Source organism: Melospiza melodia, chromosome 2 (genome assembly GCF_035770615.1).
Source record: "Melospiza melodia melodia isolate bMelMel2 chromosome 2, bMelMel2.pri, whole genome shotgun sequence".
NCBI lineage: Eukaryota > Metazoa > Chordata > Aves > Passeriformes > Passerellidae > Melospiza > Melospiza melodia.
In genome coordinates this window covers 133,930,213-133,949,843 of record NC_086195.1, presented here as the reverse complement: position 1 = coordinate 133,949,843, position 19,631 = coordinate 133,930,213, and the positions used below count along the sequence as shown (strand labels likewise).

Sequence of the window (19,631 nt, the reverse complement as noted above, 5' to 3'; positions counted from 1 at the left end):
CTTTTAATTATTATTATTTTTTATAATTGGATGAATTTCTAATATAACCTAAAACTAATGGTTTATAACCATGCTTAGTTTGTAGCTGATTGGACAGCATAATTGATCAATAATTTTAATAATCTTGGCTAGATTTGCATGCCACTATTTTATACAATTAAATATAAAATGAAAGAAATGAAACCCACAAATCTCAGTCAATTACTGAAGTAGATTATCTATTTTCAAAGAGAATGGGCCAGATGCTCAGCTAATTTAAATCAGCTCAGCTCACTGATATTTACATCAAGAATCTGCCTCAGTATTTTAAATCCCTTTATCTCCAGGATGTAAAATACATAGAGAGCTATTTGGGACAAAAAATGTTCTCATGTGATTGGCAATTACACTAAAGGTTGTAGTGTACAGCAAGATATTCAACACTATAGCAGGAAAGAAAACTTGCTTTCATAATTTTATAATTTATGAAATAAATGTAACTATACATTATCAACACTCATCTTAAGACTATTTACCGTTGGGACGCAAATTACAAGTTTATCATAAATTAATAGATTTTCAAACATAATTTCTGAAATGTACATTTGTGTAAGACAAAGTGTTAAAGAAAATACTAAAACCTTCATGGGAATGTTTAAGACTTCTCCTTAAAAGCCTAATTGCTCCCTTTGGAGACATTATAATCTATTGAGTAAATACTTATTTATAGACTTTTTAATTGGTGGATTACATTAACAGATATCAGGATATATTTTGAAGGCAAGTATATTGACCTTGTGGAGTCCAATGCCTCCTTATATATAGCACATTTACTGGCAGAAAATTCTATAATTCTAATTATTAGTGAAATTGATTTTTACAGCTTCTGCAAGATTGAGTTCACATATATTTAAAGGAAATATTGGCAAACTGTGTCTTTTCCCTAATAAACCATTGGGAACAGTAGCATTTCAGCAGTCCCTAAGCAGTCAGAAACCCAGCTCTTTATCCCTAATCTCTGAATTGAATCACAATAAAAATAATAATAAAAATCTGATTAGCATTCAAATTCAGCCTTTGGAGTAAGCTCAGGAGGGAGACATGTAATTTTAAAAGGGGACAGTGGGAGCCTGGAGCTACCACTGCAAATGCACTGCAAAACATTCAGACAACTCATTCACCATTTTAAACCTGCTCAGAAATGAAGAACAGATAATGACAGAAGTCAAAGCATCAAGACAGGGACAAGTAAAGGAGAGGGGGCTCACAGGACCCAACAATCCAAACACCACAAACCTCAGAATGTAAATGAGAGGAACAAAGGGCATAGCCTGAGATGGAAATACATTTCCCCCCCCACAATATATTTCCATGGGGTTATGCTCTACTGCTTTTTCTCAGATGCTCCATCAACAATTTTCTGTATGGGAAGCCCCTTTACTAATTAATTGTACTTTGGTGAAGAACAACTAGGGAATTGGCAATAAAGAGCCATTATAGGAAAGATCTTTATATTATTGTGCTGTAAGAGACAGAGGCAGCACAATCTGGCACATCACCTAACCTCTGCATTTCTCAGATCTCTATGTAGTTACTAGATAAAACTCTCCCCAGGCAAGAGGACTGCGAGGTTAAATTTACTTTTGCAGAGGAAGAGAATAAAAAAAATTATATTGGTAGCTGCTTGGAAGGGCAGATCCCCCTGTAAGTAGGACAAGCAAAAAATATCAGAGACGAGTCTGGACAGTAGGTTCCATCAAAGCTGGTAGAAAAGTTTGCAGACTAGTGGGTTTTTTTCCTGCCTTTCAACAAAGCTAGGCTTATAAACGGCATGGTCAAACAGATTCCACCAGCAGGTGGTAGTCAAAAATTAAAGCCCTGATTCCCAGCTTAGTCCTTCCTCTGTAGCAGCAAACACAGGCAGGAGAGGTTATTGAACTGGATAAAAAGACAAATGTGTTGCTTCCTCCCAGACACAGTGAGTATTATGCATCACTGTCAAAAAGCCTGAATAAAAGACCTTGTCTTGGTGTATAAATCCCCTGGTACCACTCTCATGAAATTCTTGAGTGCAAAACTGGTGTGAAAAGTTACTACATAAAAGAAAAAATGGTTGGTTACACAGCAATACCTGCTATTGGCAGCTACCTTGAAAATCAGCTTGCCAATAGGGGCATCAGCTGTACTTCAAAACACTGCAACTGAGAAACAGAGAAAAGAGCAGGTGAGGAAGAAGCAGGATGAGAAGGTGCATGAACTAAGCCACTGCTCACTCCTGCAGCCACAGTTCAAAGCAGGAGTCTTGAGATTGCTCCTGATTTGAGTGGCTGTGTGCTCACACATAAACCACGGTGATTTCCAAGGTCTCCTTTTTCCTTCTCTTCTCATTCCAAGCACAAGGTACAGAGTATATCAAAAAAGCACCAAGACAACCTTGGGGTTTCCACCTTCCCTTCCTCTTGGCCCTTAACTACTCTCAGAAATGAAAAAGGCAGAAATGGAAGCCAGATATTACAGCTGCTGGCCAGGAGCCAGAACAGCAGCTAATGTTGCTAAAATCTGAGCCATGGTGTGATTAGATGGTAGAAACACCTCTCCCCATTTTTTTCTTCCCCTTGAGGTGACCATAAGTCACTTTTTGAGTTGCAAGACTTTAGAACCTCAGATATTGTGTACACATCATTTATATAACACACACACACATATATTTCTGCCGTATATGTCACACCTAAGCATATTTGATCTTTCCACAAACCAAAGTGAGAAATAAGCAAGCAATCTGTAAAAACCATTTTCTACCCATGGATGGGCATAGCTTCTGTGAACTGATGGGATAATCAGTCTTATAGACAAACATTCCCAAAGCAGCCACTTCTTCCACCAAGCCCATATAAGAAACTTTATAGAATGCAACAACTGTTTGCTTACGACGTGATAAAGAAAAAGACATCCACAGAGCAAAAAGAAATGTGAATATGCAGAGGCAAGGATTTCCAATTAAAATGGCAAGAGAGGGGTTAGAGGTAGATAAGATGGATCTTAAAGTGCAGATTTCATTTCCACCTACTGCCACATATCTGTTCATTAACTTTAGAAAGCAGCAAGTGCTGAACTATTCTGTATTATGAGTTGCTGATGCCACAAGTTTCTCTTATGTTTCCTGAGTTTCATCTTGTTTTTTTTCCTCTGGGTGTAGTTACATAACTTTTTAGGTTGTGATAAACACTCCTGAATGTGCTGCTTAGAAGATGCTATTAACATGCTAAGAACTTCTGGAAAGAGAACATTAACAGAAAAAGAGAAAGGGGATCAATCCATAGCTACACAGGCTATATGCTAAAAAAACCCCACAATAATTTAGCACAGGTATGGATACACACCTCTGGGGGAATGAAGTTACTAACTTATGCCATGCAGATGCTCTCCACTGTTTGATGTTGCTGCAGCTGTACAGCCTCAACCCATCATTACAGCACCTTTAACTCTGTAATAGGGTGCCTTCCTTTCTTTCTTTCTTTCTGAAAATGATGAGAAAAGACACCCAACATTCTTCTTTCCTAACTCCAGCACATAATTTGTGTGTTTTATACTGTCTCGCATGCAAAATTCGAAAAAAAAAAAAAAAAAGACAATAAGGAATAGGACAGTTTTTACATCAAGTCTGGACTGCTTGGGCAAGTCTTTGTACTGTTTTCCTTTTCCATTCTTTGCCAAATTTGTTTCTGTTTTACAAACTGTTTGATGCAACAGTCTGCTTCTTTTTATGTTACAAGGGACCAAGGACTCTTGTTTAGAGATTCACATATTTGTTATGATTTAACTGTTTCTTCCACTAGCCAAAATAATTTTTAAAAGTCTCATCACATTTTCTTGATCTACATTTTGGTCTACATGGCTATGTTATCTGAAAACAAGTGCCTTTAAAGAGTAGTTAAAATACAACAGCATTCAAATTCTAAATTAATAGGCACACAATTTTTTTGTTAAGAATTTAAGATTACTTCAACCACCTCTGTGTTGCTCTGGAGTGCTGTGTCCAGTTCTGGACCAGGCTCTGCTCAGTGCTGCCCAGCAATGGGACAAGAAGCAGGAATTGATGCACAGGAAGTTCCACCTGAACATGAGGAAGAAATTCTTCACTGTGCAGTGACCAAACACTAGAACAGATCACCCAGAGAGGCTGTGGAGTTTCCCTCACTGGAGATATTCCAGAAGCCTCTGGACACAATCTTGTGCCATGAGCTCTGGAATGACTCTGCTTAAACAGGGAGGTGGGACCAGATGACCCACTGTGACTAATTGTGGAATTCTGTGATTTTTCTATACTTCCTAGTGGCTATTGAAACAGGAAAAACCTAAATCTCTTCAAATGCTACATATAAATGAAAATCAATGTTTTTACAATAAAAATTTATGTAGTATTTCTACACTGATCATCCTGGAATGATAGTCCTTAGGTTTTCTCCACCGTCACTTGAATTTTGGAGGAAGGACGCAGACAAAGTCCATGGGGGAAAAGAAATCCTTCTACCAATCAAGAGGTAACAAAGTACACTGTTTGCTTAAGGATGATGCATTCTGCACTTTCCAGAAAGAGGAAATCCCCTGTGAGTAGTGCATACATTTTTTACCATTTTCTGATGAATGAGTATGCTATAAAACATCAGCAAAAATCCCTCCCACTGATGTGCTTCCTCTGGCAAGTCCAGTTGTTACACCAATGTTTCCTCCTCAACCCTCAGTGCTTATTTCTGATATTTTCTGGTATTATGTTTGTGAAACAAACAAAAAAAAAAAAAAAAAAAAAAAAAAAAAAAAAAAGAAGTAAATAGGAATGCTAGATTAGAAAAAGGCAAACTTTTAAATGTAGCACTTAACATAACATTGCTTCAAATTTAACTTTGTGCTGGTTCCAGCAGGCACTGCTGAAAGGGTCTGAGCACTCAGGCATGCAACTGGCCCCATCACAGGTGATAGAGCTGCTTCAACATGATAAATTCTTCTGAAGGCAAGTATAAAAAAGCTTTGATTCATATACACTGAAACTTGTTATAAGTAATGAATGATTTAGATGGAACACATTTAGCACTGTCTCGGAACGAACATTTATTACAAACATACCACAACATCTAAAGCAGTGGCAGATAGCACACCATCAATCAGAGCAGACCACCAAAACAAATTGTGCCTCATAAACTACTTTAATATGTCACACAGCTTCCAAATATACATCACTGATCCATTTGTTACAAAGCCCAGGCTACTTTTTCACTGACAAGTCAGTGACATTTGGTATTTTCATTTATGTGTGATATCACAATGAATCTAAGGACTCCATTCACCCAAAATTAGGTTCCTGTGAGCACTGGCCTTTAACACTCCTCAGGCTGGCACAGTTCTGCATACATGGGTCTTGGTAATGATGCCTGTCTACAAAGACCCATTTGCCAGTGTACTTTGTATACTTTAGCAGCAAGCATCTTGCTAACTATTTCAAGTCCTCAAGCTGCAGTTCTCTCTATATCCATGCAAAATTTATGGCCCATACTGATAAGAGCAGGCAGCAGCACAGTAGCAGTTTTAAAGGGCATATGTTACATGCTGAAGAACAGATTTTTCAACTCATTTTGAAGAAGCGATTGAGGAAGGTGTGTCTACTTTTCTCTTTTAATATCAGCAGAAATGCCTAGAAAAAAATTCTACCACAGAACAGCAAAAAATTAACTCGTTACATATTTGGACTGACAGCCTGCACAGGCTTAAAGCTCCTGCATTTATATCTAAGGTCTGTGCTAAAGCATAGCTAATATGAAAAAAAGTTTCTTTTCCAGTGTGAGAATCAATCAAACAGTGTAAACCACCAAAAATGAGCACTTCATCCTCCATCTCAATGCCTTCCTAGAGGTATAAGTGACAAGCCACGCTTCAGAAAAATGCCCAAGTGCTGAAAATGCAAATTTAAGAACATGGATTTCAGCCAATTTTTAAGAAACCTATGTCAGAACAAATTGTGCTGAGTGGAGGATTAAGTAGTTAAGAGTCTTGTTGTTTATTAGACTTCCAAAAATCTGTAGCGCATTTCCTAGTCAAGCATCTCTTCCTGTCTCTCAAACAGGACTGGAAAGCATGCAGTTCACATAAAGTTTGGTCTAAACTGTCTTAAGGGATTTCCAGCTGCATCCCATAAATTCAGATCACTGGGATAATGAGCTACATGGTCTGATTTCTCACCAGTGTATGCTAAATTCTCTTTTGCTACTCTGCAAACTGCTGCTGTGTCAGACAGAGAACACATCTGAGGGAAACTGGGCAGGACATGCAGCACCAGCACAGGCTGCCCAGGGCTGTGAGCAAACAAGCAAAGCTCTGCCAGGTGAGTACCAGGGCTGTGGTGCAACCTGCTGCACACGATTTTCAACTAACATATTTCCCAGCAAATCCTTAATTTTACATTTGAAATACATTTCTTCACGCATTCTTTACCTGATGCTTCTCCCAAACCGAGCATTCTAACTGTCTGAAGTTTTAAGGAAGTTTACATTCTTATCAGATATTTTTTAGTCCTGCTTGAAAGTCAGTGATACCCCTGTCTCATTTATTTTTAAGTATCAAATGTTACTATTTAAGCTCTATAATGTGTCATTGATCTGCACATTAAGCATCCACTGAAATCAATAGCCTGTTCAATGTAAAAAAATCAATGGTATGGTATAATCCTAAATAAGTATTCTACACACAAAACTCTGTGATGCCACCTTGATTTCAGGCTTTCATGTATGGCTACTCAAGCCAAATATTTATTAATGTTATACTTGCACAAAGAAGGCAAGAAAACTGATAAAATCAATGGCAATTGCACTGGCTCTAGTGGTGTGGGTAGTGTAATTAGTCAAAACACTTCTAACACTTTCAGATGATATTATAGGAATAAATAAGAAAAGACAAGCCATTATGATTTTCCTAAGTATGTGATAATAATTCTGTACATCCTAGATTTTTTCCAAAGCCAACACAAAGTAGTAACTAGCTGATACTTATTATGAAGGCTGAATAATTCTGTATCTTGTTGAGATCCAAAAAAACCACTCATCTGCAATATGTCAAGCCACCATGAAAATTTGGGTTTGTAAAGCCTGAAAGAACCATAAAAGGACAGAGAGACAAAGAATGTATCTGCTTAGGTTGTGTTTCACTGTCACTGGCAGCTTTGTGGAATGAAAACATCCCCAGTGGGTATCCCCAGCAATTCAGCTTTCACAAAGGGGTTTCATGAGCAGCTCTGCAAACCTCTCAGCAGACAGAGGGAGTACACACAGCCCTGGTTCAAAAGGAACATAATATGTCATGACTTAATAGTGTTTGATTTCTCCCCAGTGGTTTTTAAGGCTAGAGAGTTGACCTCCATCCTCCCTTGGTGCTTGACTGTTGACATCGCCATGTTCTTTCTTGATTAACCAAACCTCATCCTCCACTTTATTCCTTAAGCCTGGTTTTTCAAAGAGTGCTATTGCTGCTTAAGAAAAGGAAGAAAAAAGAATTGGACAAGGCAGTTACATAGAACACTTAGTGAGATAGGGGGCTAAAATCCCACACCAGGCTTGGCAGCTGTGATAATGATGTATAATTTAATTGAAGCTATACTGTGAGCCTCAAAAGGACTTCAGACCTTTTCCCATGTTTATATATTATTCAGGCTAATGGCAACCCTGAAATAGAAAAGGCTTCTTATCTCTTAAAACTTTTATTGCAGCGAGCTCAAAATGCACAAAGCTGAGTGCTGGTCTGTCTGCTTTAATGCAAAGTGAAAGGAGGCTGCTTCCAGTGCTCCTTTGCATCTCTGTCTTGGCAAAAAGACAGATGGGATTGGATGCCTTAGAAACCAGGGATGCCATGGCATGCACGAGAAATTGAAAGGTTTGAGTTACTTCTATACTTAAAATATGTTATCTATGTCTGGCCGCTATTTGTTTTCACTTTTTTTTAAAACACAAGTTCATAGAAAAAATATAAATCCCATTAGAGAAGACAAAAATCTATAGCAATCAATACAAATGGCACCTCCTTTGCATTTTGTGCAAGTTAAATGGCAGAAATTGCTGCACATTTAATGCTGTTACAAAAGCCTGTGTCTAGAGGGGTTTTGAAAACTAACAGGATAATTTACAGAAGGATGACAAGTGGCTTATTAGCAGTTGTGTTGTCTGGTGTGTATTCATCCTGTAGACCAAGCAGCAAAAAAAGGATCACTCTTCAAGCTGGTTTTCCATCTATGCTCAACTTACATGGGAATAGAGGAATAAATCAGGAATCTTCATAGGAAGGTTTTTGCTTCCAGCCATTGTTTATACCATAATGCAAAACTGGAACTCAATATAACGTGATACAAGTGCACATGCCCACATAAAAAATAATAAACCTCTAATTAAATAACCTAACCCGAAATCACATCTGTGGAAGACAGTGGTCACAGAAAGCCAGAAAGAAATTCTTCAAATTATTTTCCTTTCAGAATGCATAGCAAATTCCCCCTGTGGTGACTGTCCATAGGTGCTGTGGTGATCGATGAATCACAGAGCTCATCCCGTGATCTCTCCCAATGTGCAAAGACAACGTGAGAGCCACTAAACAAATCAGTCACTGCTGACTTTCTGCTGGGGAGATTATGAACAGATAGATTCAGAGCTAGCGACTGCCCTTGCCATGAATCAAAAATGTGTGCTGCTAAACTGATTTAGGGCCTCAAACTACATTATCTGTAAAATGAAATTACCATGTTCTTTGTTTGGAAAGGGAATTGAAAAGACCAATATAGATCAAGCAAATTTACATGCATAATACATTACATTATCCTGTGTTCTCAACACATCTCACTTTCTCTACATGAGATGCACTTTTTGAGAGCACATGCAAGCTTTTGTAACATAGATTTTGTTTAAACTAGGCTTTAAGCAAGTTTTTGAAGCAGCTATAAATGTTGTAGAATTCATAAAAGACAATGCATCTTCTGCAATCTGAATGGCACAAAAACTCCCACCAATTACTGTGTTCTTTTCAGTTTAAAGAGCAATAATATGCCATCAAAGGGCACCAGAAAGGAAATCAGTAAAGAGCCATATTTTCCCAAGAATATGGCTCATACTGAGCCATATTTTCCCAAGAATATAAATTAAGCAAAAGCAAATTATCAGGAACAAAACCATATCTACATGTTCCTCATGATCTGTTATATTGTCTCTAAATCTCTCCCTATAGGAATAATTCAAGGTAACATTTCTTATTAGTAGTTTTTCTATGTAAATACAGTGAAAAATCTATTAAAACTGATTGAAAGAAATTAATAACTCTCTGATAAATAACCTCTGTAGATAGCCATGTGTAAAAGGTCTTCTAAAAATTAGAAAACATTTGACACACAGAAAAAAGTGTGTACTGAATGTGAAAATCAAAGGAGCTGAAAAACAACTTAACCAACATGCATATACTGGTGCCCAGGAGCTGTAATGCAAAATGAGCTCTTAAGACAGCTCAAAGAGTGATGTTCCATAAATGTTGGATTTTAAAATATGCCCTATGCTGTACAAAGAGTGAAGTGAGACCATATTAAATAGAGAATTTATTCTCCTCACGGTAACAGACTCAATGCATTAATAAGTCAACTAGGAGAAAAAAAAAAGAAAAAAGGAAGTGGAAATAGTAGATATTCCTCCTAAAAGACTGAGAGATTGAAATTCAGTTTTTAGTTACTATTATCCATGAGGATTCTTTCTCAGAGTACCAAAAATTCTGTCCTTTCCATGGTACATGGTAGAGTATGTATGTCTCTACCCCAGGAGGATCCATCTCCAACTTTAGAGAAGTTCCTTCACAACACTACTGCAATTCCATTCTTAGACTCCCACAGTCCTGGTCTTTAAAATATATATTTTTCCTTCAAAACAATATTCAACAGCATGAAGGACTTGATTGAAAAAAGCTATTTCTTCAGCTCTCCTCCTATTTCCCTTCTGCTATCTTCAACGCTCAAAAGCAGAAGATTGCAACTTCAAAAATAAAAATAGAAATTAAAATTCAGCAAAGCATAGAGTCATTCTTCTTTTTTTTCCCACAGTGACTACAAACAGCTAGAACATTACCCAGATTTTAAGACTGTCACTTTTTAAAGCAGAAGCCAAAAAGTCTAGCAGTGGGGGAAAAAAAATGCCAAAATTGCAAAGTCGAAAACCAACTTTTGTCCAGATTTTTAATGAACTTTTTATTCTTCACCATGCTCTGTAACCTTAAGCTATTTTAAGTATGTATTTTTTCTTTTTGTTATTAAACATGTATTATTAATCTAAGTTGTATTGAAATTTATACATAAATTGAAAGGTATTGAATTAAGAGATTCTTGACATCAAAACAACAGTAATTCATTAAAACACATTCTCTCTTACTGCACAAACCTATCTCAAGTCCACGGATAATCAGGAAGATACCAAATAGCTCAGCCAGACCCCTTGCAGAATGATGGATGGCAAATACAGACTGTAGGAAAATTCTCAAGTTTTACCACAATCACCAGCAGCATGGAATCATCCTAACTAGTGGGAACTGCATCAGTGTCACAATTTTTCTTCTGTCCTCATCATCCTGAGGACTTTTCCATGCTCTCATCTTCAGATCAGTTGTTCCCCAACTGATTTGATCTGTTTGTAGACAAGGACTACTCAGCAAGAACTGCCAGGATGGATTATCAAATAGATGATACCCAGCTGAGACTCAAAAAGGCAGATTTTCCTCTCATTTGAAGTGGCATAATTCTAGAAATTTCAGTGAAATTCCTCCTGGCCATAAGAAAGATGCTGAGCACATTCCAGATGCCTCAGACACACCCTGATATACAGAACAACACTACAGTTCTTCTCAAGCTAGTAAAGGAAAAAAGACACAATCTTACATTTGCAGAAGATTCTTAACCAGGGGCATATCTTCTGTGTTATATGCTAATATTTTAAGCCAGAAGTAGCAGATTTGGTATCTCAACTGCTTTCCAGAGAAATGCTGAACATAGTGAGTGAAAAACAGGCTCTCCCTGCCTCTTTTCTGGAGATAAAAGAAATTAAAAACACGATGTGTGGTTTCTTAAAGTAAGCACTAATGATACTAAAATGATGATAATGGAATTCAAAATTTCAATATGTCAGTAAAACTTAAAAATGTAAGTAAAGAATGCTTTTTGAAATACACAACCTAAGGTTTGATATTGTTTTTATTAGGGAGTGTCTGCCACTGGTTTTGAGTTATCCAGTCCTGCAACAGAGTTCTCTAAAATTTCTAAGGAACCTTAACCTTCCTGGGAGAAGAAAGCTAGTGACATGTTCAAATAGCATGAAAGTTGTCTCCAAAATTTTCTATAAGTAAACAGAGTAAAATCCTTCAATATCTCTCAAAATCACTTTCTCTAACTTTCAGAAAATGTTTGTGGGTTTTTTTCCTCATTTCTGTTTTCCTATACCAAACTTGACATAGATTTCCATTTCTTCTCCCAATAAGTTTCTAACCAGTGGATAAACCATTTGCTCCTTTACTCCTATTTACACAGCTAAGGATCATTTTTTTCTGTTTTTCCACTGTCAGTCCAATGGACCTACAAAGTGGGTTAAACTTTCAAGCCAGAGGCACTAATCTCAAGCAGTGTGGTAAATCTGTGACTTTTCTCCCTCTAAACTTTCCAAAATCCCCCATTGCACTTTTAATGAACACACAAAGTCCAGCAGGTAGAAAGTTAATAATTAACTCAAGCAATTAGTGGTGTTTAGGAGAACACTTATCCAGCCTCCTCCATAGGAAAGAAGTGAAGACTTTTCTTTTCATTTGCACAACCACAGACCTGTCCATGCCTGGAGCCACAGAAGAAATTTCCCTGGTGATGCCTCCTCACAAATTATGTGAGCGTGGAAACCACAGGGTTTTGGAAACCTAAAGCTGAAATGAAACAGGATAAAGAGGAGGGCTGCACTTAGGCATGTCAAAACTGATTTTTGTGAGGGCTGAGAGTCCTTGTCACTGGGAGCTTCTGCTGAGTGATCAGCATCTCTGGAATCAAAGCTGGATTTTTGTCTCTCTCTTGTTTTTTCCATTATTTTAAGTTTGCTCATGCAAGGAAACACAGTAATGGAAAACCACTGATTTTGACAGAAAACCTTAGAAAAAAAATTATTTTTTTTTTACTTCACTTCTCTGTGCCATATAGTTCTGCAACAATGAAGCTGTTTTACTATTTAGCTAGTGAGGCTGATGCAGTTTCAAACCCAGTAGGATGAAATCAGTGCTAGGATGAGAGTTAAAATGACACAATTCAGCTAAGAACAAGACTTCAGGATTCAAATATAAATGACTGAAAAAATAATTTCATTTGAAGATACTTTCACTATTAACAGAAGCTCTAAAGCAAGAGCATTACTTTATTGGTGGTTCAAGCAACATTTACCAAAACTAACTGATCTGTAAAAGCATCACACATCCCTGCCCCCCCCCACTTTTGAATGTACTAAGAAAAGAAGATTTCCTGAGATTATTTAGTAATGGCTCTTGAGTCTTCCTTAGATCATGCTTTGAAGTAAAAAATCAATAGTGTTTAACTGATGAACAATATTTTCTTTGAAAATTTGTAGAAAGGAAAGCCAAAATAACATTTCTTCAGCCATTCTGGTATGTGTTTAAGCTTATTCATCAGTTTGAAAGTGCACATCTGATCTGTGCTCTTTCAACACCTAAAGGCAATGAACATGCATTCATTTTATTTGTGGACAAAAGTAAAGAGAGTATGCTCGTGCTTGCTGGTTTTCTGATGTCAGTGATGCTTTATGGTTGTTCCAAAATCTATTCAACATAGAAAAAAAAATTGCAAATAACCAAAGGAGAGGAACCTGTATGCGTGGTGGGTGAAGTGTTATTTAAATATTCTTTCTGGTTTATAACTGTTTGATCAACATACTTTTTAATATGATAGCAAACACTTCAAGCAATACTCCAAGCGCAGGATGTGGACATAGGATTCAAAGGAAGGTGTCACCTTATTATTTTTTTTTTCCCCTGGATAGTCTGGAGCTGCAGGGTGAAGCTATGTGTCAACTCGAACTCCCCTAAATCCAACCATGATCACATTCTCTTCTCTTCCCTTATGGCCATAGCTCCTTTCTGTACCAAGCTCCCCTGTGACCTGAGAGGTCCAAACAAAGGGATCATCAGCTAAAGGAATGCCATCAGCTAAAGGAATGCCATCCTCTCTTCTCTGGCCAATTCCCACCTGGATGGGCTCCCTGAGCATCCAGCAGATGTGCAGAAGCACTGGCACCAGTGGGAGAGCCAGAGGGAGATCCTGCAGACAGGACTCTTGGAAGTTGAAGGAGACTGAGAACCTGTCTCAGGCCAACTCCATCGGCAACCCCTTCTCAATGTTGTCTGGAAACACCCTCCCAGCCTATGTTTTATTGGCTGCTGTTTAGTTTTGTGACAGCACTGCTCTGCTCTTAAGTAAATGTTGCACTTCCCCCACATTGTTCCCCTTGTGACTGCAAAAGCCACATCATTTTCCCTCCCTTACAGCTGAGAAGAAAACTCTCACAAGCTCAGTTTTCCACTGGTCCCATCTCCATTGCCTCTGCCTGTGTGAGACTAAATACAGGTTGCCAAACTTCTATCAAGTACTTCAAATGTCTTCAAAGAGATGGAAAAACAGATAATATATATTCCTTTTATTTCAACAAAATATGTGCAGAAGGTATTTACTCTGAATAAAGTGGTGTAAAAGAAAGTGCAAAAAATGTGTTTGCTTCATGGCATAAGGACCAAATCCAGACTTAAGAGAAAATAGAAGACTAAATAAAACCCAGTTTATTTTTCACAGTCACTCTGCATCCAAATAAATACTCTTTCCCCTTTTAGGAATTTTGAAAGCAAAACTATTAGAACATCATTTGGTACATCAAATGACATACTTTGTGTAGTCATATGCTTTATATACTTGCAGTCAAACTGAAACTGCAGATCCACACTTACAGTACTCAGTTTCTAAAATTAGACCTTTAGATCCTTAGCTATGCACAAGCCACCTCCTCAAATATATCGAGCTTCCTCTGAAGTGAAAAAAATTGTGAATTTCTTACTACTCAAAATCAGGTTGCTTCTGTGAAACACAGGGTAATACTTTTAGGGCCCTGAGTCTGAAACTTTTGGTCAGCATTTCATAAGCTTTTCCAACGTAAAAGAGCACAGCAGCATATTTAATCTCTCAATATTTAAGAAATAATGTTAGTCATACATCATGGTAAGATATTAAAAAATAATTCATGCAGTTTATCCTTGAAGTTACATAAAATAAATTACTTAAATTAGATAAATGGCAAACTATATAAAGTGTTATGCTTAAAATCACATAAAGTAAACAGTGAATCATGCCAGCACAGCTGGCTGTGCTCTACAAGTGCTGCAACTCAACCACCACATCAAAAGCTCCACACCCAACCAGACCCCTCATGCCTCACAATTACACTGAAATCCAGGCTACCTGGCTCCATGTCAATGCCTCCTATCTACTTTCATTTATTTAACATTTAAACTAGTGTTGGTGTATGCACCCTAAATAATGCATGTGCTGATCAATCTGTAGGGAGACTGAATCTGAGGCACACAGCTTTGCATCACCCCCACCAGCAATGCCTTGCCAGAGACACTTAAAATTTCTAACACTGGTACCTTTTGCTATAAAAATGATTAAAGTGCAGTAGAGCTGAAATTGGAACTGAAATATAAGGCTGGATCACTTGCATAATAAACTTTGATTTAGTCATTAAAGACATTATTGCTTCACTTCCCCGTAGACAGTAAGGACAGGCACCACCCTCATATAGTTCTGCGGGGTGATGCCCTGTGGTCGCATTTTATTTTTACTTCTACAATTTTATCCTAAGTAAATCAAGTCACTGTGAGTTCTAAAAATGGAAATTCTTTCAGTGAAGCACAAAGATGATGTGAATAAGTGAGGCTTTGGGAAAAAGGCATTCTTTAACCTGGATTTCCCAGCCCTAGGTCTGGTCCTTTCCCTCTGAAGTCTTTTCATCTCCAACTCCTCTCCCCAGCCCTGAAGGTCTTCTCTTCACTTGGGAGGTGTTGCCAGCACTGTTGCCAGATTATTTTTGTGCCAGGTGTGTGCACAGATTCTCTCTGTGCCCCTGCTGAGGATCAGCTCGTCCCAAGGACCATCCCAGTGTGGCTCAGGCTGCCACCCCTCAGCTAGGGTGGCCAAAGGACCAGAGCCTCTCACAGAGACCACCATGCACAGAGTCAGGCTCCTCAAAGCTGCCCAGCAGCCTGGATGGGCACAGCTTCCCCCCACGGGGAATGCCTGAGCTGTTCCCAAGATGAGGGAGGGGTTTATGTCCTCCAGGAGTGGTGGCTGTCCTAATGGTGTCACCCTCTCTCTCTCTCTGAACAGTTCTGTCACACAGCTTTTCACACAGAAATCAAATGGGCAGCTTACTTCCCAGTCTAAAAATTCTCCCACAGGCCACTGGACAGACACAAAGCATATCCACACTCAAACCTTCCCCCCTTACATATAACCAAGATATATGGCAAAGAGAAGAAATTGAAGAAATTCAACTGAAGAATTCAGAAGGGGGTAGGCATTAGGAACACCTCAAATCTGCTTTCTGATTCAATATAAACTCAAAACAATACTTATTCTTCTTTTCCTTTTCCTAGTTTTTTGGTCTCCCTATTATAAATCCTTCTCAAACTTGAACCATGGGGTGTTATTTCAGCTTAAAGGGAAAAAAGAAATTCCAGTTGATTTGTACTTCCAGGTTTTGCTTTTAGACTCCAGTTTATCTTGATCATTAGTTTATAAATCCCAGTTTAAAGCACATTCAGAGACTGCATTCCAATGAATCATTCTGAAAGGTTTTCTGGCATGCAGACTTAAAAACAGCTAGAAAAGAAAATGGTATCTTTATGTTTCTTTGGACCCACATGCAGGATTCATTTCACACCCTGACACCTAACCTTGCAACTAAATCAGGAGCAGTTTTCTACCCATAATTCCATTCTTTTACTTGTATGTGGGTGACCATTTTTCTTGGTTTTAGTGAATTCCAAGGAGAAAAACACAGGTGAAAGTAGATGGTTTTGTCATAAATACAGAATTATACAGAAGGATCATAGAAAATGTCTTCTCAGAGCTTGTAACTTCAGCACTGAAGTTTTTATTAATTGTACCAGAAAATTTTCCAGATTCATTAACTGATCATGAGCAGGACCTACACAGACACAAATCCCACACAGATACCAACACTTTCCAAAGATGTCCACACTTTGCAGCACTTTTGAAACAAAATATGGTATAGAAGAACTAGAGGATGGTCTGAATCAGCTGTTTCTACCCATCACACAGCTCACTTCAGCATAGGGAATCCAATGAGAGTATATAAAATGTGAGCCATCCAATGCATTTCCAGCAACAGAGCTGGAAGTTGGTATGCAGATCTCTGGCTGTCTGGAATCTCAGAAAAATAAGAATACAAGAAACCTCTGTTGCCATTTTGGGATGGGCTTCCCAGTGAGCTGCACTGGAGAAGTCTGCATGCTGACCTCTCACCAAGCAACACCCTGAATTCCATGTGCACACCAACAAAAACAACCCCCACCACTGAGATAGGAGCAAAAGCTGATCCTTAATGGTTAATGGGAAGGGGAGGTGCACACATCCTGTTTTGGAGGTCAGAAACACTCAGACTACATGACATGACATTACAACTGCGTTCTGACAGATCCTGAACTTGGAGCTCTCCTCAGAAAGCAGGCATCCTCTCCAAGCCACACAGCACTCACAGTAACACCACACATGAAACAAACCACTGGGCAGCAGGGATGCTGAGGCTTTTGCTGATTCAGAGCTCCAAGCAAACAAGACAAATTGCTTCTTAGCCTCCTTGAAACAGGTATCTTCCTTATGTTTTGTTTCAGCTGCAAAAAAACACTTCTCAGAACAGCAAAAGCCCATATTAAGATATTTTCTGCAGTCAGGTTCACAGGTTATTTTCTACCCATGATAAAAATTCAGCTCTTTGCCTCTGCCTGAGAGTAGGTAAGAGACCAAAGCAATCCAGCCCTCATTTACCAGATTTAATTGAAAATGGGAGAAAGAGAAAAAGAAGTGAACAGCATTTCTTAAATCCCAGGAACTTGACAGTGACATATATTCCTAAGTCACATACCTCTGAGGAGAGGTCATGCTGCCCAGAGTAAATAACAGCTTGTAATTTGCAACGAGGATACCCAGCAGCAGCACCGTGTGATACATGTGATAATGTGATTTACAGGACCAGGAAATAATTTTCAGATATATGTGCTGCATTGACAATCCAGGTTAAGCGTGTGCTGCAACTTTTCCCTTGAAGGTGCAGTGGGTGGAAGATTAAATGCAACAAAAGGAAATGTCGAGGGGGGGAGGGAGGAGTCTCCTGCTGAGATGTTGTGATAAATTATTAAAACTTCTTTTTAATGTTGATGCTACTCTTTAACCTCAGATCACAATACTGACAGCAGAGAAAAGCTGGAAGTGCTATTAAAGCTGTGATAAACACACCATGCTGTGGCAACACTTGTAAGGGGAGGAAAAAAAACAAGTAAAAAAAATCCTGGGGGTGCCTCCAATCAGCAATACCAAGAAACAACCAGGGAGAAAATATCAAACTATCTACAATCCACAGTCCCTCAGTCCAAATATTTATGAGATACCATTTATGCTCAGTGAGCTATATTAGATTAGGAGACCTCAATAACCTGTGTTTTCCATAAACAAATGTCATGCAAGGAAGCAAAACAAAGTGAACTTTATGAAAAGGCACATTTAGTGAACTGCTCACAGCACACACAGGGTAAATCTTCCCAGCACTTTTCAACAGAAGAGGAAAATGGATTGCTGCCTTCAAAAATCATAAGTGTTTTCTCAACATAGCATTTTTTTTCAATAAAGTTAATGCAATTTATCTTTATTAACACATCAACACTGACATAGTCAGTCAGCCAATTAGTGCTGCTGGCAGTGCATTTCACAACATCCATGTATTCTAAAAAAAAAAATGTCTGTCTAGTCATTTTTACCACATATACTAACAATTCTGCACTCAAAATAGGCTTTCTTTCTCTCTTCTTCTCCAACACTGTAGCCCCCTGTGACAGGGGTAACATCACTTCCAATAAAGCCACAAGAGTCCCAGAGGCTCCATAATTTAAAGAACAATCTGAATTCTTACAATACAAAAAATCACTACATTTTTAAATGGCATGCATTTATTTGTATCAAGGCCCCAAACATTATTCTGCTAATGGTACAAAGCAAAGCAAAATTCCTGCAAGGAATACATACCTTACACACAGCCAGCCAGGCAAACTAACAAGAAAACAAATTAAACTCCATGCTCTCTTTTTAGCATCCTACTGCAAGCCCACACAGCAACCTGAAATCTGAGTCACTCAAAATAGCACAGGTATTCTCCTCAGATTACTTTTAATGCAGCTTTTCAGTACCTTACCCAAACATCCATCACAAAACTTTTCCTTTCCACTTACCCCCCTTCCAGTGTTTGCCTTTGGTCCTGCTAAGCTTGCTCAGGGTTGGTCCAGAGAAGAGCAACATCAAAATGAAAAGAAGTTCAAGCATAGTGATTTTCCCCTTTTTCAATGACAACAACATTTCCACAAGTTATTTTAAAAAAATACAAAAAAAAAAAATTTAAAAAAATCTCACATCTTCTCCCCCACTTTGTATTTACTTAGGGAAGAGTGATTAATCATTGAAAAATTAGAGCAAGGAGTAGCTTTGCTCCTCTCAGACGTTGAAGTAATTTTTCAATGATGTAGCCCTGAGGAAAGCCACATTTCTCACTGATCCGATTTCTCCCACACAACATGCAGCCAGCACCGCTGCTACTACAGCAGCTATAAAATAATTTCTGCTCCTCACTTGGGTTTCTGTGGGAATATATTCCTCAGCTTGCAGCGTGAGCTTGATTGAAAATGATAAATACAGTAATGCTTGTGTCCAGCAGAAAAGAGAAAAGATGTCAGGATTGTGAAAAAAGATGAGAAGCAGTTGTACTGACAGCTTTAAGCCTGACTGTCTGATCCTAATAGCTGTGCAACCAACCAAATTGCTCTTTTAAGAGTAATAAGGCTTCAGTGAAAGCTGGTGTCACTGCCACTTGGGTAGGTAGTGCAGGGCTTGAAAATCACCAAGGAACCTGCTGGAGATAACGACTGCCACGGTCCCAGCTCCGAGCGCAGAGGGCTGAGCAGAATACACTATGCACAGGGAGCATTTAATCTCTATTGTGTGCAGGAGATTTCCTGCTCTGCACTGTGCCACTGCTCAGGACTTTGCACTGCATTTGCTTAAAGCTTTACTTCACGTTCTGAACTAAAATGCAAGCTCCAACACCCTAACTGCTTGCAGCGTTGCTGAATTATTGCATGGGAAGAGCCCTGCGTGATTTTTTTAATTTTTTTTTTCTTAAAGTAGCAAACAGGAAGAACAAATCTTTAGGAGTAGCAGCAAGCTTTTCACTGCACAGAGCAGCTATGCATTTTATATTTTCACACTGCCTATCCTT

General features: G+C 38.5%; 1 protein-coding gene across 1 annotated transcript in view; it reads right to left on the bottom strand.

Annotated features, from left to right (window-relative positions):
• Positions 1–19,192, bottom strand: part of ROBO2 (roundabout guidance receptor 2) — an 866,686-nt gene extending 847,494 nt beyond the window's left edge. Inside the window, exon 1 of the mRNA XM_063150058.1 lies at positions 18,592–19,192. Within this exon, the coding sequence (XP_063006128.1) occupies positions 18,592–18,715 (124 nt within the window). The 5' untranslated portion in view covers positions 18,716–19,192. The remainder of the gene's footprint in view (positions 1–18,591) is intronic.
• Between the last annotated feature and the right edge of the window lie 439 nt (positions 19,193–19,631).